This window comes from Nothobranchius furzeri, chromosome 2, assembly GCF_043380555.1.
Source record: "Nothobranchius furzeri strain GRZ-AD chromosome 2, NfurGRZ-RIMD1, whole genome shotgun sequence".
Classification (NCBI taxonomy): domain Eukaryota; kingdom Metazoa; phylum Chordata; class Actinopteri; order Cyprinodontiformes; family Nothobranchiidae; genus Nothobranchius; species Nothobranchius furzeri.
The window spans coordinates 29,326,466-29,353,619 of record NC_091742.1 but is presented as its reverse complement, the minus strand read 5'-3'; the positions used below and the strand labels follow the sequence as shown (position 1 = coordinate 29,353,619).

At 46.7% G+C, this 27,154-nt stretch overlaps 2 protein-coding genes and 1 long non-coding RNA gene across 3 annotated transcripts; 2 read left to right on the top strand and 1 right to left on the bottom strand.

The window, feature by feature from the left end:
- Positions 1 to 4,203: 4,203 nt before the first annotated feature.
- LOC129165402 (uncharacterized) lies at positions 4,204 to 5,331 on the bottom strand. The gene is made up of 2 exons (XR_008564774.2): positions 4,638 to 5,331; positions 4,204 to 4,388 (listed from the first exon to the last, which is right to left on the bottom strand). It is a non-coding gene; the product is annotated as an uncharacterized lncRNA (long non-coding RNA).
- Positions 5,332 to 6,055: 724 nt separating this feature from the next.
- On the top strand, positions 6,056 to 7,659 carry si:ch73-91k6.2 (alpha-1,6-mannosyl-glycoprotein 2-beta-N-acetylglucosaminyltransferase). Its single transcript, XM_015948332.3, has one exon. The coding sequence runs from the start codon at positions 6,266 to 6,268 to the stop codon at positions 7,514 to 7,516; it is 1,251 nt and encodes a 416-aa protein (XP_015803818.1). The 5' UTR covers positions 6,056 to 6,265; the 3' UTR covers positions 7,517 to 7,659.
- A 1,776-nt stretch (positions 7,660 to 9,435) lies between these two features.
- On the top strand, positions 9,436 to 25,255 carry brox (BRO1 domain and CAAX motif containing). Its single transcript, XM_015948331.3, has 13 exons — positions 9,436 to 9,566; positions 9,997 to 10,116; positions 12,378 to 12,484; positions 17,638 to 17,734; positions 17,844 to 17,939; positions 18,322 to 18,394; positions 18,478 to 18,583; positions 19,524 to 19,613; positions 19,708 to 19,793; positions 19,873 to 19,954; positions 20,031 to 20,181; positions 20,471 to 20,630; positions 24,944 to 25,255. Exons 2-13 carry the CDS (start codon positions 10,016 to 10,018, stop codon positions 25,025 to 25,027), a joined length of 1,233 nt encoding a protein of 410 aa, XP_015803817.1. The 5' UTR covers positions 9,436 to 9,566; positions 9,997 to 10,015; the 3' UTR covers positions 25,028 to 25,255.
- The last annotated feature ends 1,899 nt before the right edge of the window (positions 25,256 to 27,154 follow it).

Genomic DNA, 27,154 nt, shown 5'->3' with positions numbered 1-27,154 from the left:
TGTGATCAACGCTTCACTGACATCCGGTACATTTCCCACCTCTCTCAAGCATGCTCAGGTTAAACAGCTGCTAAAAAAACCCATCCCTTCCTCCTTATCAACTGGAGAACTACCGACCTATCTCTCTCCTCCTGTTTCTGTCTAAAATTATCGAAAGGGGGCCTTAAAGCAGATCACAGAACACCTCTCACAAAACTGCATGCTTGACCGTTACAGATCTGGGTTCAAAAATGGCCACTCCACTAAAACGGCTCTGTCAGCGGTGACGGAAGCCTTAAAAAGAAGCTAGAGCGACTGCCACATCCTCAGTGCTTATCCTGCTCGACTCATCGGCTGCGTTTGACACCATCAACCATGGCTTCCTTTTGTCCACACTCTAGCATGGGCATCACAGGGAGAGCACTCTCCTGGTTTGAATTGTACCTGACAGGATGATCATTCAGTGTATCTTGGCTTGGACAATCTTCTGCTGTTCACCATCTTGCCACTGGAGTCCTCCAGGGCTCTGTACTAGGACCTCTTCTCTTTGCCATATACACCACCTCACTGCGTGAGATCATTTGATCACATGGCTTCACATGGCTTGAAGTAGCAAAACCTCTAGTAGACCTCTGACCTTTTGGGCCTGCTGAGAGACATTAACCCTGTAACACAGGGAAACAAAGCTGGAGGGTTTGGCGAAACACAAACCGCTGGTCTGACAGTTGGAAAATCTGAGTCCACAAAAGCCTGTAGAGCACGAACCGGGCACAGACAATGCAACCTCCTCTGCTCTTGGGAGGCAAAACAAGCATGATTGAAAAGCCGAAAGCTCTATGATCAAAGAACTGTAGGTCAGCTGGATGACCTTGGGCATATATGCAGCGTTTGGACACAGACTAACCCTAGACCTGACTTAGCCCATGCCAGGGCTAAGAGCAGGGCTGTCTTATAAGACAGGAACCTCATGTTGACCGACTCATCTGGCTCAAACGGAAGACCACAGTGGACCTCTAGAACCAAAATGAGGTCCCTTTCTGTCCCTTCTGGACAGAAAGTCTAACAACAACCTCACCTTACGAATTCCCTTCAAGAATTAGAAAGCCCACATGGAAACCCTGTTAAAATGCTCATGGCAAGCAGAAACGGCCGCCAGATAGACCTTCAGTATGGAGAAGGATGAACCCTTGTCCAGTAGTTCCTGTAGAAAAGATAAAATGTCCACAGTGGAGTACTGCAAAGGAACCACGGACCTACTCTAACACAACTCCCAAATACGTTCCAGTTATAGGCATATAGACCCTTAGTGGTGCGAGCTCTGAAAGGTATTCACCACAGCCAGGGGAAGACCTGCAGGCCTGCAGTTCCCACAAGTGTGGATGAGGGAGCAGCACCTCCAGATCAATTACTTCTGGATACCAAGATCCTGACGGCCACTGAATAGCCACCAAAATCAGAGACATGCTCATCCTGTGTACCCTCTCCAGCACGGCTGAAATCAGCTCCACTGGAAAAAAGACATAGAGGAAAATGTTGGGCCCAGTGTGTCTGTCCCCACTGAAGCAGCTTAGCCTGTCAAGGAGAAGAACAAAGAACGGGGTGTGTTTGTGCGTGACGCTAACAGATCCACCACCGTCCTACCAAACCTTGTCCAGGTCTGGGACACCACAACTGGGTGAAGCCTCCATTACCTTGCCAGGGGACCATCCCTGGAGAGCAGCCCCCCCCCCAGCCTTTTAGGGAAGCGTCTGTGGGCACCACCACACGCTTGGACACTCTCTCAATTGGAGAACCCTGCTGGAGCAACCTGGTTCTCTCCACGGGAGAAGAGCCAACATGCAGGTCCAGGGAATGGTCAACTTCCGGTGAAGATGACACGAGGGAGAGCCTATACAATTCTTGAATTGCTGCACCCCACCTATTACCAACCAAGAGGCACCATGGCTATAGTGGAAGCCATTTTTCCAAGGGCTCTAAAGATGTGAGGAGTGTTGGATTGGCTCCCAGTTGGAAGCGGGTCACGTTGCTGCAAGCACACTCTAGCCGACTGAGAGCATATTTCTAGTCCGAGGAAGGAAACCCTCTGGCTCGGATCTAGGGAGCCCTTCTTGTAATTTACAGAGAAAGCCCAGGGCTCACACATGAGAAAGAACCTTGGAAAAGTGAGCCTCCGCATGCACCTGAGAACTTGCTACCAGAGCCCAATCATCCAAGTAGGCAAGAATGCGGATACCCCTCTCTTTGAGAGGTGTTAACACAATTTCCACACATTTGGAAAAGGTGCAGGCAGCTAGGGCTAATGCGAGCAGGAGAACCAATTACTCATCGGCTTTCCCTTCAAACACAAAGCGCAGGAACTGCCTGTGATGAATCCCCACATTAAAATATACATTCATGAAATTGATCGCAACAAACCAATCTCCAGGGCTGACGGCATTTGGCAACTGCTTGAACGTTAACATTTTGAAAAACTGCACCTGCACAAATACTTGTTTAGTATACACAGCTGCTGTTTGAGAACGTTTGTACCTGCTGCAGCTGCACTGACAGTGAAGATGCAAATGTGATTTTTAACCCTTTAGTTTCAACAGCAAGAATACACCAATGAAAACAATTCCTTTCATTATAGTGGAGGGTTAGCAGACTCAAGGGCTGGTATTTAAAGGTGAGGTGTACCGTCTTGGAGAAAGCCACTCAAGCAAGCTAAACAGGTCCAATCCCCTTCCTCAGGCTCCCCCCAGAGTCACACATCTGATGGTTGCAGAAAATGGTGAAACACCAGAAGCAAAGGATACGATCTAACAAATATAAAAACATACAGCTTTATGTTTTTGACCCGTTGTTTCCATCTTTTCTACCTTAACTCCAAACATAACTCTCCTACTTCACCATGGAGCAGTCTAGCATGCTAGCTAATGTAATGTGGTGTTTTTAACGTGAAATACACGGCTGTTTCTAGCTTATCTTGGTTAAAGACGCTTTCCGGAGATTTCCCCTTTCAGAAATTATGTATGATTTGTCAGGAATCCGTAAAAGTGATTATCTTATCATGTACTGTGATATAATATAAACAATACGTCTTTTATTTTTATTTTTGTTTTGTTTTTTGCTAAGCACGCCCCTGCCCCGCAGAGCTCCGTGCAATAGAAAACTCAGCGCCAATCAGAACTAACCAATAGCGTTAGACTACCGCTTACCTGCTTCAAATTTAAGGAATACCTCGGCTGAAGCAGAGTTGATGAACTTTACACAGACAAGAAAGTCTCTAAAATATAAATATATGAGAACACAGCACGACATGAGAATAATACTCATAAAACAACATGTTTTAGCTGTTTGTCGGCTACAGAAGCACGTTTATAAGAAGAAACGTGAAGTCGCCATCTTAAAAAAACAGAAGGAGTGTGATTTGCTTGTCAGCCACTAGATGGTGCCCTCGGATAAGAGAAACACTCCTGAAAGAAGCTTTAATTCATAACTTCAAAATCACAGCAGCTTAGAGTCACCAACAGTCTGGAGAAGCCCCATGAACGAGTCAGTACTTCCAGACACACACACACACACACACACACACACACACACACACACACACACACACACAACAAGTGGATTATTAAAACTGAATAACTCGGGAAGTCACTCTAGTTTTAATTTTCCGCTTGTTATCGTTTCTGCGAATCAGAATTTGATGCAAGCTGTTCTTGTTCTGTGGATAAAGAACCTCTAAACTTTATGTGAGATGACGTAACCTTAATTTGCATCTAATGAACTTTGTGTATGAGTGTAGATAATGACTCACTTGTTATATAAAACTGTAGTGATCATAAGATATAAATAGATCATTGTAAGAACAATATTAATTTCAACTTGACTGAATTAGGCACAGATTATTCAAACATTTCATATAACACCCGGTTCATTCAACCATATGATTATTTAACTTATGAGTTGTAAAAGTTCACTTTTCCTTCATAGTGTGGAATCCAGCAGTAAGAGGACAGCCTTTGCATGGAGACCTAGTTTGACGATCTTGCCTTCATGGACTGTCGAGCGCTGCAGAATCTTCTGGGTGTTAGAAGATAGAATAGAAAATCCACCTAGATAGTGCACTTATTTCTGTAGATGATTGGTCACTATGTAGGTCACTATGTAGGTCACTATGTAGGTCAAAGTTGACCCTTTCTGGACATTACACCGTGACTGTACAGAGGGAATAAAATCATGAATTTTTGACAAAACCTTTAATTCATTCGTTTCATCAGTAAGTGGAAAGCATTTCAAGCTATCTGGAAAAGCCTCTCATGCTGCACCTTTGAGCAGCAGTGTTTTGAAGCAGGTTGACAGAGGTGTGGTTGATCAGTGGAAAATCCCCAGAATCCCCCAAGGCTCACGGGAAGTCCCGGACTCTCCTGCAGAGGGAGACAAGGACAAAACACAGGAGAGGGTTGAAGGAGGATCTAAAATATTAGCATTTTTATTCATCTGAGGAACTAAAAGTGTTGCATTTTCATTATTAATAGTGTAATACTAAAGTAATATTATTGCACAACATTAAAGTCCAATTTCCATTCAAGCATCTCCATATTTTACAGATATTTTCTAGTCTACTGGTTTCTTTATTGTTCCAGTGAAGTTATGGGTTGCAATCGTGCTCTTACAGAGGTTCCCAAACGGAGGTCTCCACAGGGTGATCTGTGCCGAGTTCTCCAGCATGTCTTAGTGGTTTCTCTGCTCCAACACACTTGGTTGATTCACCTGTGCAGCAGCGCATCAGGCTTCGCAGAAGCCTGTTGATCAATCACCTGCTGATTGAAATCAGGTGTGTTGAAGCCAGCAGCGGTGTAGTGTTTGGGATTCCTGTTAGGAGAAGAGCTGCAGCATTCCTAAAGGCCTGTGAGCGCTGAGGGAGGACTGATGCCTCGTTTATGGAGTTGCACGTCTTTACTTCGAATAAGAGCTGAAAGAAACTTGTTTGGACAACTGAACTCATTTGTTTGTCAAATTTAAGGGAGGGGTCAAAAATGAGGCTTTTAACGGAGGATTGATGAATGATGCAAGAGGGCCAAGAGTACCGTCAGAGTCGTTGCCAAGGGCCGTCCTGTCTCCGTACCAAAGACGTGTGAGTCTGGTCTACGTAGCCGGGAGTAGGTTGGACCTGTGCTTTTGGTGAGAGTTGGATCCAGTCAGGCTAAATTTTGCTCTAACCAAAGTTTTGGGGCGTTGGGTTTGGTGTCAGGGGGATCTTATGATGGTTTGCGCAGTGGTTAGGACTGTTGCCTCGCAGCACAAAGGTTGCAGGTTCGAAACTCGGGAGAAACGCTAACCAACCCCATGCGCCCAGGTGGCTCGATGCCCCCCCCCCCCCCGGCTTCACCTCGTTCAAAGGAGCCGGTCGACCGACTAATGAACGGCTCCCATGAAAAAGCCATAAATCCCATCACTATAAAATTATCGAAAATTAAGTATAAGGGGCCCCGTGTCTGTGTTCGCCTCAGGCTGCAGTTTGCTACCTACGCCACTGACAGCACCTTCCATTCAGGCAACCACTGCATCACCCTGTAGGGCTGAGAAGCTTCGACAAATCTCAACAGGACACTGTCCTACTTAAGGACTGCATATCTAGGTCTCGTGTCTAGTTCCACCTGTTGCAGAGGTGACCCATGTCATCAGCGGTATCAGGTGACCCTGTTATGGTTTCAGGCGCAGCACCTGGTGGCTGAACCAGTCAGACCTGCTTTAGGTCATTTCACACAAACGCGCGTCCCTTTACGTGGGGTTTAGCTCCTAACTTTGTCTAAAATGTGTTGTAAATTCAAAGCAGGTCTCGGCATCGCGTTTCGGTGGGTGCTTCCGGTTCCCTCGGGTAGGACGCTGATTGGTGGAGAGCGGCTCGCGCTCTCTCCCCGTTGGCTGGCTAGTACACGTCAGCAGTCATTAAGTTGTATCAGAGTTGTGTCGTCCTCTTCCTGGTCGCGACAGCCCTCCGCTCGGGTGAGTCTGCCTCACGAACTCGGACTCTCTGCTGAGAACTTTTCCTTAACTTTGCTTTTCTCTCCTCAGGCGCCGGGAACTCGCGGCCGTGTGGGAAATGTCTGCGTCGTCCTGCGTGCGGGAGGAAACGCGACCGTGAGAGTCCGTGTGCGGGGAACGTCACGCGACTTCTTTTGAAGTTGAGTCGCGAAGAAGCCCTCTATCAAAGCGGGTGTAGGATGCGGGCGCGCGCCAGGAGGTGAATGAAACCCGTAATTGTTGACTCCTGGTTGGGTCTGCTGTCGGCGGAGGAGCCATGAGGCTCCGGCTGCTCAGGAGGAACCTGCTGGCGCTGCTGGCGGTTCTGTTGGTTGTCGCCTCTCTGCTGATCTCCACGCGCGTGCTGCTGGCTTCTGAGAACGACGCTGTTGACGTCGCAGACAGAAACCAGGACACGCAGTCAGAGGACAGCTTAAAGTTCAGCTTTGGCTCCTCGTCAGACTTGTCTCAGTCCGTTTACAGCGCCAATTACAAACAAGTGGTTCAAAATGCAGACACGTTTCCAGGAGAGCCTCGGCTGGTGCTGGTCGTGCAGGTTCACAACAGGCCCGACTACCTCCGGCTGCTCGTCAAGTCCCTGGAGAGAGCTGCTGAGGTCCACAGCTTCCTCCTCATCTTCAGCCATGACTACGTTTCAGAGGAAATGAACGCAATCGTGCGGGGAATACGTTTCTGCAAAGTTCTGCAGATTTACTTCCCTTTCAGCACGCAGCTCTATCCCAAAGAGTTTCCTGGGCAGGATCCGAGAGACTGCCCTCGAGACCTTCCCAAAGAAGATGCTGTGAGAAGCGGGTGCCTCAACGCGGAGCACCCCGACTCCTATGGGCATTACAGGGAGGCGTTCATCACTCAGACCAAACACCACTGGTGGTGGAAGCTGCACTTCGTGTGGGAGCGGGTGCAGGCCATGCAGGGCTACAGCGGCTTTGCCATCTTCCTTGAGGAGGACAACTACATCCTACCAGACTTCTTCCATTTTTATAAACTAATGCTAGAGTTCAAAAAGACCAGCTGCTCGGACTGTGACATGCTAGCTTTGGGGAACCACAATGGCCTGAGTGATTTTAGCAACATGTCCAACAAAGTGTTGACCTCCGGCTGGTTGTCCACCAAACACAACATCGGTATGGCCATCTCCAGGGAGGTGTACTACAAGCTGATGGGCTGCAGCAATGACTTCTGCACCTACGATGACTACAACTGGGACTGGACTGTGCAGCACCTCTCTGGAACCTGCATCTCCAAGCCTCTTAAGGTTTTGGTGGCCCAGGGCTCCAGGGTCCTGCACACGGGAGACTGTGGCCTTCATCAGAAGGACAAGTGCAGACCAGAATGGGCCTTTAAGAGGGTGGAGGAGAGCCTCCGGATGGCGAAGGAGGTTCTGTTTCCCCCGTCTCTGGTCCTGAGCGGGTCAGAGCTAGTGGAGCACAGGGCACATATGAAGAACGGTGGCTGGGGGGACATTCGAGACCACGCTCTATGCATCAACTATTCCAAACGTTTGTGAACCATCTGTTTTTGGGAGAAAATGGTAATTAGTTGTCTGCAAACGTGCCATAAAGATTCAGGGTTTTGTAGGCGGTACAGTTTTAGTTTGGGTTTAAACGTTTCGTTCACCAAAGCTGCTCTGGTGCCAAAAACACTTTTGTTTTTCTGGTTGGACTTCCTGTTTAATTTCATGTGACTGGGTTTGTTTGGGCCAGGGTGATTATTATTATTATTGTGATGAGATTAGATTAAAGATTTACTGACGAGGGACGTCGTGAGGCGACTTTATTGCAGGTTTTAGTTGTAACCCTAAAAACGACACTGGGCAGTTCTGCTGGGTTTGGTGAAGACGGTTGTGGCTTTCTGATATTTGATATGATTTTAAATGAAAAACTTAAAATACAGGATGTATGATTCTAATTTAATTGCGTTTGTTCTTGGTATGATTTTTAAAAACCTTCTTTTACTGTCATAATTACCAAATGTAAGTTTAACTTTCTGTTTTGGACCAAAGGGATTTTTGACGTGTGTGTGTGTGTGTGTGTGTGTGTGTGTGTGTGTGTGTGTGTGTGTGTGTGTGTGTGTGTGTGTGTGTGTGTGTGTGTGTGTGTGTGTGTGTGTGTGTGTGTGTGTGTGTGTGTGTGTGTGTGTGTGTGTGTGTGTGTGTGTGTGTGTGTGTGTGTGTGTGTGTGTGTGTGTGTGTGTGCGTGCGTGCTCTCTCGGACATCAGAACTGACCTTTTGGAACTGAGCCTTGTTCTGAAACATCAGGTGAAGCTGCTGCTTTTCTGTATTTGCACCTTTAATGTTTATGGAAACGCTCTCTTGGATGCTACATCTGACTGAGGAGTGAATGAACTATGCTGGGATTTAATTTAAGGAATAAAGATCTAGTGATTTGCCTTAAAGCTGACCAGAAGTGCCTCTTTGGTACCCGTCGTTGGGACCTCCTAAACGTGCACTGATTGTGTTCCCAACTAAGTACTTGCATAATAATCTAATGATTATGGGTCCTGAATTTAGGACATTTTCTTTTGATTATGGTTGTTTTATGTCCTTATGATTGTTCTTCTAACCTTAAACGTTTAACCTGATGTGCATTGTTGAGACTCCAAAAAGAAAATAATCATAAAATTCCAGTTTGTTTGTGGTTAAAAGCACATTTTTTGGATTCAACTATTTAGAACATTTTGGTTCAGAATGAAAAAACATTTTTTTCCCTTTGATTGTTCGCTGTTATGCCACACGGGAAAATGTTAAACTTTCATTGTTTCTGTAAAATAACCAATAAACAGTTTGACGTTTATAGTGCATCTATGAATTATTAAAACCTTAGAAATGAACATGCAGAACTTCATTTAAACCAGATTGACAAACTGAAGCTGCCCTGGTTCTGTTCATCACACAATTCTCCTTTTGTGTTTTCATTTTCTCATAACTTCTCAATGAACTGAGAAGGGTGATGTAATGGTCGGGGTGAGTGGGGTCAAATATCAGTGTGAAAGGTGTTCACCATTCTCCAGTTCCCCCCCAAAGTTTATATACAGAATGACGAAAATGGCTAAAACGAATACCGTTGGACTGTGCTGCATCACGGGGACTGAATGAATGCTGGTTGTTGCATCCTGATGCTGAGGTGTGGTTGAGCAAATGTGGCACATGAATGACACAAAATCAGCAAAATATGGAAATTTATTCTGACAGAAATAAATTTTAGGATAGAGATGATGAGTTTGATAAAGGTGTAATGTTTAAGTAGATTAGTGTTCATATCATTCAAAGATATTCATCATTAATTAAATGTAAAAACAGATTATTTTCAGTTCATTTACATGAGTGGTAAGTAATTCCGAAGGCTTTAGAAGCCCCGAGGCTGCTGCAAGCTCTCTAAAAGCCTTCAGTCGAGCAGAAGAGCCAAAAAGCACACAGATGTGTCGTTTGTTTGTCACGTGACCTAACGCTGGCCTGTCATTGGTCAACGGCTACTACGTGTTTATTTCCGGAAGTTTGTTGTCGGACTTTCCAGACTAACAAACATCAAATCTGCAGCGCCCGCCAACAGTTAACCAGGTCAAGTTTAAGTTAATTTAAACAACAGAATGCTTATATTAATAGTGAAAATAATTCCTCTTCTTGTTCAAATTAATCCCGTTTACGGTTGCTGATGTAGCAGGACAGTGTTAGCTGCTAGCTTTGTGTCTGTAGTTGACGTAATAAGACTCTTGTCTTTATCATTGTTACATTAAAATGTTATACTTGACATAAACCTACTGTGAGTGGTGTGTAAGGGGCAGAAGGAGTTAGTATGTGGATTTATGTAGTGAGATTGTTCCGTTGGACTTTGGCATTAAACTCACCCCGGCTGTCACGTGACTACTAGCTTGGATTATGGCTAATATTACCAAAATAACTTGAATCTGGACGCGTATCGGCTCCAGTAGCTACTTGTTAGTGGTTTTATTGTTGAGACGTGTTGGTGAACCTAATCTTCCTGCTGCAGGTGTGTCCAAATCCACGCCATGGCGCATTGGTTTCATAGAAACCCGCTGAAGGCGACAGCTCCGGTGTCCTTTAATTTCTACGGAGTGGCCGGAAGTCCCGCTGCCAACAAGATCTGCAAGTATGTGTGATCAGTTCTGCTCTGGTCCCTGCTGGACCTGCCCGAGCTGCTAGCACCTGCTGTCTGTTCATGCAGAGAAGATGTGTTATTGCTTGGTGACTGGAAACTAGCAGCAGCATACAGAAGTGACGTAAACACCAACAGAATGAGTTCAAGAAGAGTTGCAAACACAATACAGCAGCAATGCATTTAACCACTGTTTAGTCATAATAGGAAATCACTCCAGGATTTATTTGCACGTGCATTATAGAGGAAGTGGTGTGTAAGGGCCTCACGGAGTTGTTCCTTAGTTTTTGATCTATCAGACTCTGAAGGTGGTGACTCAGGTGTGTTTAGTCTCTGGCTTTCTGTTTGAAGTGATCTACAAGTCTGGGAGTCCTGTTCCCACAGTCCTCTGAGCAATCACGTGTGTCAGTTGCTTTGTGTTGTCTGACGAGCGTCAAAGTCCGGCCCACTTCCATATTGTCGGGAAGACTAGCCTCTGTAGGTCTTCTTCACCAGGTGTGATGTAGTCAGAGGTCACTGGTTACGTGTACATCCTGATGTTTGATGACCTGCACAATTTTCACTCCGTGGACATTTGTATGAGTTTTGTGGTCCACCTGGATCTTCAACAAGATGTTAGACTGAAGATGTTGTAGAGCAGATTTAGTCCTTGGTAGTCTGATCAGGAAAAACAAACACACATGGGACTTTCGTTAGCTGCAACCGGAGAACATGTGTTTCGCTTCTCACACAGCGAAACACTGATGAGAGCATGGAATTTATTTTTGGATGAAGTCATCTCCGAGTTCTGAATGGAAGATGAGTTTGACTTAGCCCAGGTGGGAATTTAACACGTTAAATATCATGAGTTAATAAAAAAAACACATTAATAAAAATAAATGCATTTAAGCACAGTTTGCTTCTTCTCTTATGTAGAAAGACAAAAACTTCCTGACACAGACATTTTTCAGGGATGGACTCTGAACTCAGCTGCTGCCAACAGGCAGAGCTTATTTATTCATCTGCACACTGGCAGCTTTAAAGATGCTTTACAAAGTCGAGGCAAGCTAAACTCTTACTATTGGACCATCTGTGCAGCAATAAAAGCACCAGACAGAAAGACATTTTGCCCTTAACAGTGGTTCATTAAAATGGTCCAACAGCTGCAGCTCCTCGCCCTCACTCATTCAGTCCCAACCAACGCGTCTTTTAAAGAGCGAGCAACACTTAAATCTACTTATTTTTCTGATAGCAATGAGGGAGGGGGGGGGGGGGGGGAGTCCCTAAGATGAAACGTCAACGTCACAGAGCAAACGGAGTCAGTGGAAGAGTCACGTTGCTGTTAGCCAATCAGAGGAGAGACACCTCCCCTCTGCTCTGGCTTAATTCCTGAAACAGGAGCACCAGAGCTTTTTTTCCCTAGAGATGGACTCGCATAGTTTTTACTGGAGACGGCTGCAAACGTGCAAATGAAACAAGCTAGTGAACTTGGTCTTTAATAACCGGCTCTGCAGATCAAATCCGATCTGAATCCGACTCAGAAGGAATATTGTCAGTAGGAAAATGCTGCGGTGCCGAAAAGGAAGATAAAAATCAGAGATAAATAGTAAGAATGTAATCATGATAAATAATAATAATAACACTTAGAGAAACGGCTACTGTAATCAGAACGGATCAGTTCAGGTACAAACAACACTGGGTCATGTGACTGGAACCAAGCAGCTGGAGTGGGCAGGTCTATGATTGTTGTTCAGGAGTTCAACAGCAGAGGGGAAGAAACTGGTTTTGTGGTGAGAGGTTCTGGTCTGAATGGATCTGAGCCTCCTGCCAGATGGGAGAAAGTCACAGAGACCGTGTCCAGGGTGATACGGGTCAGCGGTGATCCGACCTGCACGCCTGAATGTCCTGGAGGTGTACAGGTCCTGTATGGAAGGGAGTTTGCAGCCAGTGACCTTCTCGACAGAGCGTACGACACGCTGCTGTCTCTTCATGTCCCTGATGGTGTCTCCAGCGTACCACACGGTGACTGAAGAGGTGAGGATGGACTCGATGACTGCGGTGTAGAACTGCCTCATCGACTGTTCTGATAGGTTGAGTTTCTTCAGCTGCCTCAGGAAGTTCGTCCTCTGCTGGGCCTTTTTTATGATGGAGGTGATGGTGGGCTCCCACCAAATGTCATTTGTGTTTCTTTAGTAACTACAGACCGCTCCCGGTGTACACCAAAACTGACCCTCTCACAGATCAGAAACCTCATCGCAGTTTGTGTGTTGTGTTAGTGACCTGAGGACAACCCGAGCGAGGCTGCTGGACGTGTTCACCGATGTCACCTGCAGTCCAGAGATCATGAAGAACGCTACGGATGCTTACTTTTCTCTGCTGCAATGTGAGTCCGTTTCCCTGCTGAAAACCCAGCGTCCTCACCCATCAGGGTTTCACCAGCAACAACACGCTCCAACTACACGCTCCAACAACACGCTCCAACTACACGCTCCATCAACACGCTCCAACCACACGCTCCAACTACACGCTCCAATAACACGCTCCAACAACACGCTCCAACTACGCGCGCCAACAACACGCTCCAACAACACGCTCCAACTACGCGCGCCAACAACACGCTCCAACAACACGCTCCAACAACACGCTCAAACAACACGCTCCAACTACACGCTCCAACTACACGCTCCAACAACACGCTCCAACAACACGCTCCAATAACACGCTCCAACAACACGCTCCAACAACACGCTCCAACAACACGCTCCAACAACACGCTCCAACAACACGCTCCAATAACACGCTCCAACTACACGCTCCAACAACACGCCCCAACTACACGCTCCAATAACACGCTCCAACAACACGCTCCAACTACGCGCGCCAACAACACGCTCCAACAACACGCTCCAACAACACGCTCCAACAACACGCTCAAACAACACGCTCCAACTACACGCTCCAACTACACGCTCCAACAACACGCTCCAACAACACGCTCCAACAACACGCTCCAACAACACGCTCAAACAACACGCTCCAACAACACGCTCCAACTACACGCTCCAATAACACGCTCCAACAACACGCTCCAATAACACGCTCCAATAACACGCTCCAACTACACGCTCCAACAACACGCTCCAACAACACGCTCCAATAACACGCTCCAACAACACGCTCCAACTACACGCTCCAACTACACGCTCCAACAACACGCTCCAACAACACGCTCCAACAACACGCTCCAACTACACGCTCCAACAACACGCTCCAACAACACGCTCCAACTACACGCTCCAACAACACGCTCCAACAACACGCTCCAACAACACGCTCCAATAACACGCTCCAACAACACGCTCCAACAACACGCTCCAATAACACGCTCCAATAACACGCTCCAACTACACGCTCCAACTACACGCTACAACAACACGCTCCAACAACACGCTCCAACAACACGCTCCAACAACACGCTCCAATAACACGCTCCAATAACACGCTCCAACTACACGCTCCAACTACACGCTACAACAACACGCTCCAACAACACGCTCCAACAACACGCTCCAACTACACGCTCCAACAACACGCTCCAACAACACGCTCCAACAACACGCTCCAACAACATGCTCCAACAACACGCTCCAATAACACGCTCCAACAACACGCTCCAACAACACGCTCCAATAACACGCTCCAACTACACGCTCCAACTACACGCTCCAACAACACGCTCCAACTACACGCTCCAATAACACGCTCCAACAACACGCTCCAATAACACGCTCAAACAACACGCTCCAACTACACGCTCCAATAACACGCTCAAACAACACGCTCCAATAACACGCTCAAACAACACGCTCCAACTACACGCTCCAATAACACGCTCCAACAACACGCTCCAATAACACGCTCCAATAACACGCTCCAACTACACGCTCCAACAACACGCTCCAACAACACGCTCCATCAACACGCTCCAACTACACGCTCCAACAACACGCTCCAACTACACGCTCCAACTACACGCTCCAACTACACGCTCCAACTACACGCTCCAACAACACGCTCCAATAACACGCTCCAACAACACGCTCCAACAACACGCTCCACCAACACACTCCAACTACACGCTCCAACAACACGCTCCAACAACACGCTCCAACAACACGCTCCAATAACACGCTCCAACAACACGCTCCAATAACACCCTCCAACTACACGCTCCAATAACACGCTCCAACTACACGCTCATATAACACGCTCCAACAACACGCTCCAACAACACACTCCAACAACACGCTCCAACTACACGCTCCAATAACACGCTCATACAACACGCTCCAATAACACGCTCCAACAACACGCTCCAACAACACGCTCCAACTACACGCTCCAATAACACGCTCCAACAACACGCTCCAATAACATGCTCCAACTACACGCTCCAATAACACGCTCCAATAACACGCTCCAATAACACGCTCATACAACACGCTCCAACAACACGCTCCAACAACACACTCCAACAACACGCTCATACAACACGCTCCAACAACACGCTCCAACAACACGCTCCAACAACACGCTCCAACTACACGCTCATACAACACGCTCATACAACACGCTCCAACTACACGCTCCAACTACACGCTCCAACAACACGCTCCAACAACACGCTCCAACTACACGCTCCAACTACTTGCTCCAACAACACGCTCCAACTACACGCTCCAACTACACGCTCCAACTACACGCTAAAACAACACGCTCCAACAACACGCTCCAACAACACGCTCAAACAACACGCTCCAACAACACGCTCCAACTACACGCTCCAATAACACGCTCCAACAACACGCTCCAATAACACGCTCCAATAACACGCTCCAACTACACGCTCCAACAACACGCTCCAACAACATGCTCCAACAACACGCTCCAATAACACGCTCCAACAACACGCTCCAACAACACGCTCCAACTACACGCTCCAACAACACGCTCCAACAACACGCTCCAACAACACGCTCCAACTACACGCTCCAACAACACGCTCCAACAACACGCTCCAACTACACGCTCCAACAACACGCTCCAACAACACGCTCCAACAACACGCTCCAACAACACGCTCCAATAACACGCTCCAACAACACGCTCCAACAACACGCTCCAACTACACGCTCCAACTACACGCTCCAACAACACGCTCCAACTACACGCTCCAACTACACGCTCCAACAACACGCTCCAACAACACGCTCCAACAACACGCTCCAACAACACGCTCAAACACGCTCCAATAAAACGCTCCAACAACACGCTCCAATAACACGCTCCAATAACACGCTCCAATAACACGCTCCAACTACACGCTCCAACAACACGCTCCAACTACACGCTCCAACAACACGCTCCAACAACACGCTCCAACAACACGCTCCAATAACACGCTCCAACAACACGCTCCAACTACACGCTCCAACTACACGCTCCAACTACACGCTCCAACAACACGCTCCAACAACACGCTCCAACAACACACTCCAACAACACGCTCCAACAACACGCTCCAACAACACGCTCCAACAACACGCTCCAACAACACGCTCCAACAACACGCTCCAACTACACGCTCCAACAACACGCTCCAACAACACGCTCCAATAACACGCTCCAACTACACGCTCCAACAACACGCTCCAACAACACGCTCCAACAACACGCTCCAATAACACGCTCCAACTACACGCTCCAACTACACGCTCCAACAACACGCTCCAACAACACGCTCCAACAACACGCTCCAACTACACGCTCCAACAACACGCTCCAACAACACGCTCCAACAACACGCTCCAACAACACGCTCCAACAACACGCTCCAATAACACGCTCCAACAACACGCTCCAATAACACGCTCCAACTACACGCTCCAACTACACGCTCCAACAACACGCTCCAACTACACGCTCCAACAACACGCTCCAACAACACGCTCAAACAACACGCTCCAACTACACGCTCCAATAACACGCTCCAACAACACGCTCCAATAACACGCTCCAACTACACACTCCAACAACACGCTCCAACTACACGCTCCAACAACACGCTCCAACAACACGCTCCAACTACACGCTCCAACAACACGCTCCATCAACACGCTCCAACTACACGCTCCAACCACACACTCCAACCACACGCTCCAACTACACGCTCCAACAACACGCTCCATCAACACGCTCCAACTACACGCTCCAACAACACGCTCCAACTACACGCTCCAACTACACGCTCCAACAACACGCTCCATCAACACGCTCCATCAACACGCTCCAACTACACGCTCCAACTACACGCTCCAACAACACGCTCCATCAACACGCTCCATCAACACGCTCCAACTACACGCTCCAACAACACGCTCCAACTACACGCTCCAACAACACGCTCCAGCAACACGCTCCATCAACACGCTCCAACTACACGCTCCAACAACACGCTCCAACTACACGCTCCAACTACACGCTCCAACAACACGCTCCATCAACACGCTCCAACTACACGCTCCAACAACACGCTCCAACTACACGCTCCAACTACACGCTCCAACTACACGCTCCAACTACACGCTCCAACAACACGCTCCAATAACACGCTCCAACAACACGCTCCAACAACACACTCCAACAACACGCTCCAACTACACGCTCCAACAACACGCTCCAACAACACGCTCCAACAACACGCTCCAACAACACGCTCCAATAACACGCTCCAACAACACGCTCCAATAACACCCTCCAACTACACGCTCCAATAACACGCTCCAACTACACGCTCCAATAACACGCTCATATAACACGCTCCAACAACACGCTCCAACAACACACTCCAACAACACGCTCCAACTACACGCTCCAATAACACGCTCATACAACACGCTCCAATAACACGCTCCAACAACACGCTCCAACTACACGCTCCAATAACACGCTCCAACAACACGCTCCAATAACATGCTCCAACTACACGCTCCAACTACACGCTCCAATAACACGCTCCAATAACACGCTCATACAACACGCTCTAACAACACGCTCCAACAACACACTCCAACAACACGCTCATACAACACGCTCCAACAACACGCTCCAACAACACGCTCCAACTACACGCTCATACAACACGCTCCAACTACACGCTCCAACTACACGCTCCAACAACACGCTCCAACAACACGCTCCAACAACACGCTCCAACTACACGCTCATACAACACGCTCCAACTACACGCTCCAACAACACGCTCCAACAACACGCTCCAACAACACGCTCCAACTACACGCTCCAACAACACGCTCCAACAACACGCTCCAACAACACGCTCCAACAACACGACACGTTTAGTGTAGGAACTGGAGAACGACGCTGGCTTCATGTTTAAATTCTGCGTTTCTTTTACCGTCCGACACAGCATCGCGTGATTTTCTAACCTTGTGTGAAACTGGTTCCAACTAACAGGCTTCATCTCCTCGCTGGATGGAACCACACAGGAGAACAAGATGAGGTTCATCCAGAACTTTAAATGGACTGACACTTTACAGGGAAACGTACCGAGGTACAGACACGCCTGAGTGACCTTTCTCTGGTCCGTTATCATAGCTTTAGCTCAGTGCGTGTGTGTGTGTGTGTGTGTGTGTGTGTGTGTGTGTGTGTGTGTGTCCCAGTGCCCAGCAGGACGCGCTGTTTGAGCTGGCCTCCATGGCCTTTAACGTTGCCCTCTGGAACACCAAGTTTGCCTCGAGACTCGCTGGGAAGGAAAAGTAAGTGTTTAGGGTTCTTGTGGATTTGAAGGTGCTTGAATCTGTAACAGAAATATTTTTATGACTCTTTGACTTTTATGGGACAAGGGAGTGAAATAAACTCCAGTGCCAGTTTGATTCTGGCAGCAGGATGCACTGGTTCCATACCTGCTGAGCCTGGTCTGGAGTTGGAGTTGCAGGCGGAGAGGAGCGATGTCGGACTCTGAGCTGTGATGTAACATTTGTGTGTTAAACACCTCGCTGAATCAGGCCTGAGTTCCTGGAAACACCAACGTTCTCTTATTCTGGAGCACAGAACGTGCTCCCGCGTGTCCCCGTTAGAGCGTGCTGTGTTTACTACTGAGGAGGTTACTACTGACCGCTGTGTTTGCCTCTTGAACAGCATAACAGAGGCTGAAGCCAAAGATGTTCACAGGAGCTTGAAGGTTGCTGCTGGAATATTCAAAGCTCTCAAGGTGAAGAGGATTAATAAAGTCTGATTAAACACGAGTGTGTGGCGTGCTGCTCCAGGCTCGTCTTAACCCGGCTGTTTCCACAGGAGGTCCACGTTCCTCGCCTCATCACTCCGGCTGAAAAGGGCCGAGACCTGGAGCCCCGAGTGATGGACGCCTACATCATCCAGTGTCAGGCTGAGGCTCAAGAAGGTAACTCAAGTTTTCACCGTCAACATAACCGCCTAGATTTATACAAAAACTGTCGACGCTGGTGAAGAACAGGTCCTGGCTCGAGGCTGATCAACCACTCGGATGCACCCTGGCTCGTTGTTTAGGAATATTTACCAATGCAAACTCTAAGGTTCTGATTTAAAGGGAAATTGGTGATGTAACCATCAGCTGGCAGGTTCAGGTAACCAATAATTACCTCTACCTGTCTTACCTCCACCAAATACAGACTAAGGAGGAAAGTTCCAGCTTGATGCAGCTGTGGCCAATCAGAGAGCTAGATTCTCCTGAAAGGGGCAGGGCAGCACTCTGGTCTGTGAGCGTCAGGACGGCCACTTCTTTTATGTTTCTGTGAACTCTGATTTCAGACGCTCTGGTTTAAATCACAAAACCTCATTTGTGCACGTTAGCGTTCCCACGACGGCCCTAAAAGCTCAGGAAGCCCGTTGCTCCAGGAACTCCCGTGTGGTATTCCCGTCAGAAAGACTCCGCCATCTAGTTGACAGGAAGTAGATTTACACACAGTCAGGAGAGCATGAACATCTGGCTAATGCTAGCAGCTTAAGCAAGCTTCTGATGCGTCCTGGTGATGGACCGCCGTTACCCTGCAGGTGAGCTACGTGCAACGATAACGAACCTGACGTAGCAAATCTCTAGTGAGCTCCAAAGTGTGTTTGTAACTTTTAGCGCGTTGAAGCTTTCAAAGAGCTCGTTTTAGGAGGATTCCTCACGCGTTGTTAGTGCATTTCTGGGTGTATTGTGTTGCCATGGTAACTGAAAAGACCGCCTAGAGCTATAGCGCATGCTGCTGTGTTTATGTTGTGTCTGCACCGATGGCTGCCAGTCAGCAGCAGGTATTAAATCCAAAGGGAAGACGAGTTATTTTTGTGACTGCCAGCCTTCTCTCTGCGCTGTTCCACAGTGACGATTGCCAGAGCCATCGAACTGAAGCACAACGCCTCACTGATCGCAGCTCTGGCGTTTGAGACGGCAAACTTCTATCTAAGAGCCGGTCGGTGATTCATAGTCTCAGAACAGCAACACGGCACCGTTTGAGTCCCACTAACACAGCTGAGGGTGTTCCCTCCCTCTGTCCGTCTCTGCAGACCACACACTGAACACTCTGGAGCCGGAGTGCAGCAGCAAGTGGAGGAAGTACCTCCAGCTGAAGCAGCACTTCTACATGGCTTATGTAGGTTTGTGCAGCACAGCTGTAGCAGGACACGCGTGGTCTTCAGCACGAGTAAACGCTCCTCTCCTTGTCCCTGCAGGCGTACTGCTACCATGGACAGACGCTGCTGTCCAGTGATAAGTGTGGAGAGGCTATAAGGTCCCTGCAGGAAGCCGAGAAGTGTACGTAACTGCGTAGGAGGCAGTTTCCCGTGGAGGTGACAGGATTATTCTTCAGCACTGCCATGTGTGTGTTTAGGTTACTCCCGTGCCGAGGCGCTGTGTAAAGACTATCGTCAGACCAAAGGCCCGGGCTCCACGGCCAAACCGTCGGAGCAGCTGTTCTTCCTCAAGCTGGGCGGCCTGATCAAAAACACCCTGGAGAAGTGCCAGCGAGAGAACGGCTTCATGTGAGTCGCTCTGAAGTCCGAAGCTTGTCTGTTCTGTGGAGAACCAGCAACAGCTAAACCTGAAGAGAACTGGTGTCTCCAGTCTGAGCAGATCATTTAGATTCTGGTGTTTTTGAAGTTATCAGAGCAGGACCCTCTTTCAGGTCGACTGTTTCAACAGTTAAGAGGAGACTTTGCTGATCTGCAGCAGGGACACGAACAGGACGGCCCGGTTTCATCATGACCCGAGTTTTCCTACTTTACCTAGAGTTCCTACTTTAGTAATCGTTTCTTTGCTCATAACCCACAGATACTTCCATAAGGTCCCGGCTGAGGCGCCCCAGCTGGAGCTGAAGGCCAGTTATGGTCTGGCTGAACCAGTCCCCTTCGAGCTGCCGCCCCTCAGTCAGCAGTGCACCGCTGAAGTCTACGCCACCTTTGATCTGACCAAGGGAGCCAGAAACGACAAGGTACTGCTGACTGACAGCATCAGGGCTGAGGGTCAGCGTGCTGCCTTCCCAACGGGTCGGATTATTTCAGGAGGAGGACAAATGGGTCCGGTCCTCCTCTACCTGTCTGACAGGAGCAGAGTAGAACCGTCTGGTTCTGTCCCAGACTGAACTAGACGGGATTAGGCCAGACTGTTGAACTGCTTTTACATGAGCTGGTAAACGTTCTTCTACTTATCTGATGTTCTAGAAAGGTCTCCTGCCTTAAAGGTACGCTGTATAAGAATTCTGCAGCGAAATAATCACAAACCAGTCTAACGTCTCCGTTGTGTTGGGAGGAAGGTTGCACCTCCCCAGCGAGGGTGGCCGGATCCCAACGTGCCGGATGTGGGACAACGTGACGTTCCACTGTAATGAGACTAAAACTAAACGTGTGTTCTGCCTTTTAGCCCAACATCACTGTTACACATACATACAGTGATTATTCCTATTATCATGTGTTTCTTGTATTTATTTAATTTGAATTGAACATGAAGAAGCAAACAGCAAAAGTTTTACTACTTCACACTTCCTCTCACGTCACCGCAGCATGACTCTGTAGCGGCTCTGATCGCTTCAGTAATACAGATCGGCCCACAATAATAAAACCTGCAGCTTTAAGCAGCTTTTCAGAGTTTTCACTGAAGGTTTTCCACAGCAGAATGACCGTAAAAGTACCAATAATGTTTTTACTTCTATTTTTGTTTGTTTTTCATTAATTTTCCACTAAAATCAGCATCTCATTGAAAAAATGTCCACACTTTTTTGCTATTTTTTCATAATTCAGAAACAAAACTCTTCTAGGTTTTAGGTGAGAGAAGTAAACAAAACTTCTAGATTTTAGGTGAGAGAAGTAAACAAAACTCTTCTAGATTTTAGGTGAGAGAAGTAAACAAAACTTCTAGATTTTAGGTGAGAGAAGTAAACAAAACTTCTAGATTTTAGGTGAGAGAAGTAAACAAAACTTCTAGATTTTAGGTGAGAGAAGTAAACAAAACTTCTAGATTTTAGGTGAGAGAAGTAAACAAAACTTCTAGATTTTAGGTGAGAGAAGTAAACAAAACTTCTAGATTTTAGGTGAGAGAAGTAAACAAAACTTCTAGATTTTAGGTGAGAGAAGTAAACAAAACTCTTCTAGATTTTAGGTGAGAGAAGTAAACAAAACTCTTCTAGATTTTAGGTGAGAGAAGTAAACAAAACTCTTCTAAAGCCTGATTTATACGTCTGCGTCGGGACGCACGCACGCGACGCCATCGTCTGTCCTTTCAAGGGCTCTCCAGTAGGCTCACAAGGACGGACGGAGTCGAGCTGTCTTTTCTAAACATAACTTCGGTTTAAGAAGCCACCGCTTCTGTTTGCTTTACTCTAATGTCAGGTAAAGCAGGCTAGAGGCTAACGTTGAGCTAACAATGCTAACAGTGAATTAGAAGCAAACAGTCATCGCTAACAAAAAACTCTAGGTACTTTTTTTAGTTACCAGTAACTGGATATTACAGTGAAATGTATTTATCTACTAATGTGTATGACTCATCTTCACTCGTCATCTAGAATCTTTTGGTGCTGATCGGCAAAAGCCATGACTCATGGAACGGGAGTGAGAGAGTGACTTTCCATAAAAAAAAAGGCTGCAGTACCCAAGTTTGACCAGAAGATGTCATTCTTTCTCCATTCTTAAATCACGCACCTTTACCTTTAGCTAAGACATGGAGCAAAGCTGTTATCAGTCATGGGAGTCTAAAGCCCGGATCACATTGTGCGGTTTGCGGCCGTCTTCGCCAAGTCCCTCATCGGGAGCCGAATCGTGTAAAAAAACGGTGAACATGAGAGTGATTAGCAAATCTGTGGCCGTCCGCTCTGACCGGCTCTGCGACAGCTTTTTAAGCCAACCCACGACTCAAATCAGCCTCTGATAGACTTCAAGTGTGCATGAAAACCTACAACTTCTGTCAGCAACCGGCCAGTAAAAACACACCTTCGGGATGCCGCAGCAGCAAGACTCCGCCTCTCTGAACTTCGGTTTCAATTTATGTTTAAAATAATCTGCACATAATTTTTATTTTCAATAGATCAAGTTAAACCGAATTTATAGCAGAAAGAGTGAAACGGCTGTTTTAGACCATCAGCTGAACTGTGAAAACCGTGACCGTGATCCGTGAGAGGAGATGAACTCACGCACATCGAAAATAAAACATAAAAGCATGAAATCCCTTTTTGTCGCTGAGCTGCTGAGGAGACCGTGAGACGGATATTGCAGCGATCTGTGGCAGACTGTGTTGGGCAAGTTACTTCAAAACTGTAATGCATTATTTATTACTTGTTACCCTCATTTTAAAGTAATTAATTACATTACAATATTACTGATTTTAAAATGTAAGGCATTACACTACTTTTGCATTACTTTAAGTTACTTTCACCAAAACAACTTCAGTATGAATCTGGTCATGTGACGCTCAGTGAACTCATGACATATGTGTGGAAGGTGATGTGGTGTCTGAGCTAGGATTGCTGTTAAAAACAGTCAGATATAATAACAGTGCTTTAAAATGATTGTTTATTAAATAAAAACAACAACAATCTGTACTCTCAGCACGCTGCCATCTTATATTAACTGATCAGGGAGTGAGGTGGTGGGGGCTCCAAGCCTATTTGCCTTGGTCCCCAAATGCCTTGATACGGCCCTGGATGTGGGACTGACTTCTGGGGTGATCTGATTCTATCACATGTATAAATATTAAATGCTTATATATTATTGCTTTTCACTGGTAAACATGTGTATTGGGGATAAATCTACCTACTTTTTTCTTTTCAAGCACTTTGTTTTGTTTTCTTGGTTTTATGTGAATAATTTCCGGCCCTTTCTCTCTCTAACCTTCCTGCATGCTGCATCTTTTCTCCGTCTTCCAGAAAAACTGTTTCCTAGACTTCCTACTTTCTAACTAATCAGCCAAAGGGATCTACCGAACGCAAAATAAATAAATAAATAAGCTTCGCGCTGCGCTCCAGCAGCAATGAGTTGAAATCACCGGCGCACAGATTATGAACTCAGCTGAAAATTACATGAAGTACCAGAGAATATGGGCGGATATAAACGATCGCAAATTAATTATTTTGTTTTGGTGGAGCGGTTTTGTGAATACAGCAGCGGCCGTGCGCAGGACGCAGCTGGAGGATTTGAGCCTTTACCGCTGCGTCCTCTCTGCTCATAGAATGCTCGCAAAGCTGAGTCCATAAATGACGTCATATATGTGGATACTGGATCTTTTTTCAGGCTTCCCGCAATTTGAATTTTTAGGGAACCCACATCTTGATTCTGGGTTTAAGAGTGCGTTGTAATTACCGTGTTACTGACAATTGTACCGAGTAAATATTACCATTTTCTTTCCCTGTAATGCCTTACATTACCACATTACAGCAAAAAGCAATGCATTACAGTAATTAATTACTTTTGCACCGCGTTACTCCCAACACTGGTGGCAGAGTGTTGCTTCTCTGTAGTTTAGTGGGTTTTTATGTGTAAAGGGGAAGGATACATGCCCAGCAGACAGATCAGCTGTTTAGCTAAACGACGCCAAAGCGAGGGATTTAAAAATGATCCTTCCTCTTTGAGGACGTCGTACAGTCGGACTCTCAGAAATCTTACGTTACAGTGTGACACGAGCAGTCCTGTGTGATCCGGGCTGAAGGGTCACTGCAGCCGTTAGGACAGTTAACTTGTGTCGTGTTTAAGGCACCGGGTCAGACACACTCCACCGTCCTCAGAGGAATGCAAACGGCTACTACATCATTTTATCTTCCTATATATGTCGTACTACCATAACGACCGTATGTGAGCTAGCTAGTGTGTCTGATCGATGTGAATGAAAATGTAATGTTCTTGCACAAGTTATAGTATTTAAATCTCTGTTTTGATCATTAGCATACATTAAGTTTACTGGTACTTTTGTGGGTTAGGGTTTAGTTCTGGCTATTGTTCCTCTTGCTGAATTATGGTGGTTGTTGCTCAATATATTAAATTATTATTATCATAATTATAATTTTTATCTCACTCATTTTATTATGACGTTACTTTTATCTCATTATTTTTTTTTTTGAAGTAATGTGATGGAGTAAACAGGGTCGGCACCTTTTTGTATTACTGTGTTCTTTCTTTTTCCTTTTAAATGACCAAAAGAAATAAATAATAAAACATCATTAGATTATAACTTAGGTGGATAACATTAAGATAATAATCTGGATGAATCTAAAACAACAGTATTTATGAATGCAAGCTGTGTGACTGGATGCTTTTCCTGTAGGCCAAACCCAAGGAGGAGGAGGTGAAGCCGGTGAAGGAACCAGACCTGAAGCCTCAGCAGGACACGGGCTGCATCCTCTCCTAAACCTTCTGCTCTTCATCTCTTCAGCCTCACGCTCACCAGTTATAGTAACACGGTCTGGTTCTCTTTATAGGAGACGCCTTTGTTTCAGCATCAGTTTGTATTTTTTACTGTCATGCTGGAGCGTTATGTTTAGACACGGTCCCTTATTACATCTACAAGTGCGTCCCACGGACGGTCATCTGCGTCGGAAACACAAGACTCTCCTCTAGTTTGTGAAAACACAGACCGGGAAGGTGGAAGGTTTCAAAGTGCAAAAACGACCAACCTTGTTTTTCCTCTCTCTTAAACATTTCGGGTCTGAAAGCTGCATTTCCTGTTAAACAGAAACATGGCTGCACGCGCTCCAACCACACATTTGATTATTTTGTCACCTGATGTCTGAATTGTGAGAGGTGAACTCAAACACTCAAATAAAAGATTGATGGTTCTGTCAGAATCCAGCCAGTAATGACGCGCCACTTTAAACCAGGATGGGGCGTGAGGCTTATGGGTAATGTAGTTGAAGCGCTTGTCTGAGTTTGGACCTCTCTGCCCCGATACATGACTCATAAACTGAACACATGCTGGATGTTGACACCAAAAAAATTCTTATCTCCCAAATCATCTACAAGATGCGCTTTTATTTTGAAAAGTTACAGCACATTAGATTCGATGAGAACAATCCAGCAGAAGAAAGTTTGTTCATTCAGCTTCTGGCTAAAAGAGATTATTTGTGTCTAAACCTGAACAACCCACTGAGGATAATCTGGGATGTGCGTCCATGACGGCAGACGCTAGACGGCGTGATTATTGCTGGTGAGTTTGTCGTAGCTGTTGCCGTTTACAGTCACTCTGATCACGTATATGTGCTGTAGTTGTTTTCCAGGTTCTATGACTTTTTTCTACTTTCATGTTGGATTTTGCTCATGCTTGTGTTGTTGGGAATATTTATTTCTGTTCTGTAATATTATTCGACACGAGCTGTCGAACTCAACTCCACTTTTTCTGGGGTTGACTGTGATGTTTTTGCCTGGCTGGTCTCTGATAGGGCCAGGGCGCCCTTAAAAGATGCACACATGATGTTGCCCAGCTCCCTGGACATTAAACGACAAACTCCATAAACAGAAGCTTAGCTACTAAACTCAAATTCATGATATATCACTCACAAACTGTACAAGCAGGAATCTGGAGGTTTATTCTCAAAGGGCACCATCTGGGAGGGGGGGGGGTCGCACCTTTAAGCCTGCCTCCCTGTTTCATGCTTGCAGCTGGAAGGTATGCCTCTCGTTCGGGAACACGCCCCTCTAGCCAGCTAAAAGAACTAAAACACGTCATCCAAGTATTGTCCAAGCTCTTCATTCATGTCCACACATATTTTAAAGACTTGTCCAGAAATGCCACCAGCTCTGCATGAGTCCAGGTACTTCAGCGCTCCGTGCATGGAGCTCTACGGGATGGAGAGTGGGATTAGCCCAAAGACATTTTTCCTGATGTGTAGTCTTCATCAGGGGTACTGGTCCGATACATCAGGCGTACTGGTCCGATACATCAGGCGTACTGGTCCGATACATCAGGCGTACTGGTCCGATACATCAGGGGTACTGGTCCGAGGCCACTTAACAAAACGACCTTGAAGTTGATGCACACCGGCGCCGTTCCTACCTCTCCTGCTTGACGGTCGGACCAGGGAGGGGGTGCGCGTGGTTCAGGGGCCAAGGCCCGCGGGCCGCCTGTTTCGTACAGCTGGCCTACTTTATATTGCAGTGCAGGGTAAGTCTTATCACTTTTACGAATTTCCAAAAAATCCAGTCTGAATCCTTAAAGGGGAAAATTCCAGATGGCTGCTTTCAACGGGGTTCCCAGTTTTGTTTAAAGAGTCCAGTCCTTGTTTTTCTTCAACATAAATCCAGATTCTATCTAAAAACAATCCACCCTCCACCTGAAGTTCCAGCACCTACAACGCCACTCCTATTTACCCCACCATCTTCCTCCATGCATCAATCTTTCCACTTCCTGTCCATATAACAAATCAAACCGCTCCCCCTACTCTCTTCCTTGTTACCATCACCTTTGTCTTTTTCACAGAAAACCAGACACCCCGCTCAATTGCCCCCTTTTCTACCTGCCCTATGGCACCCTCCACCAACC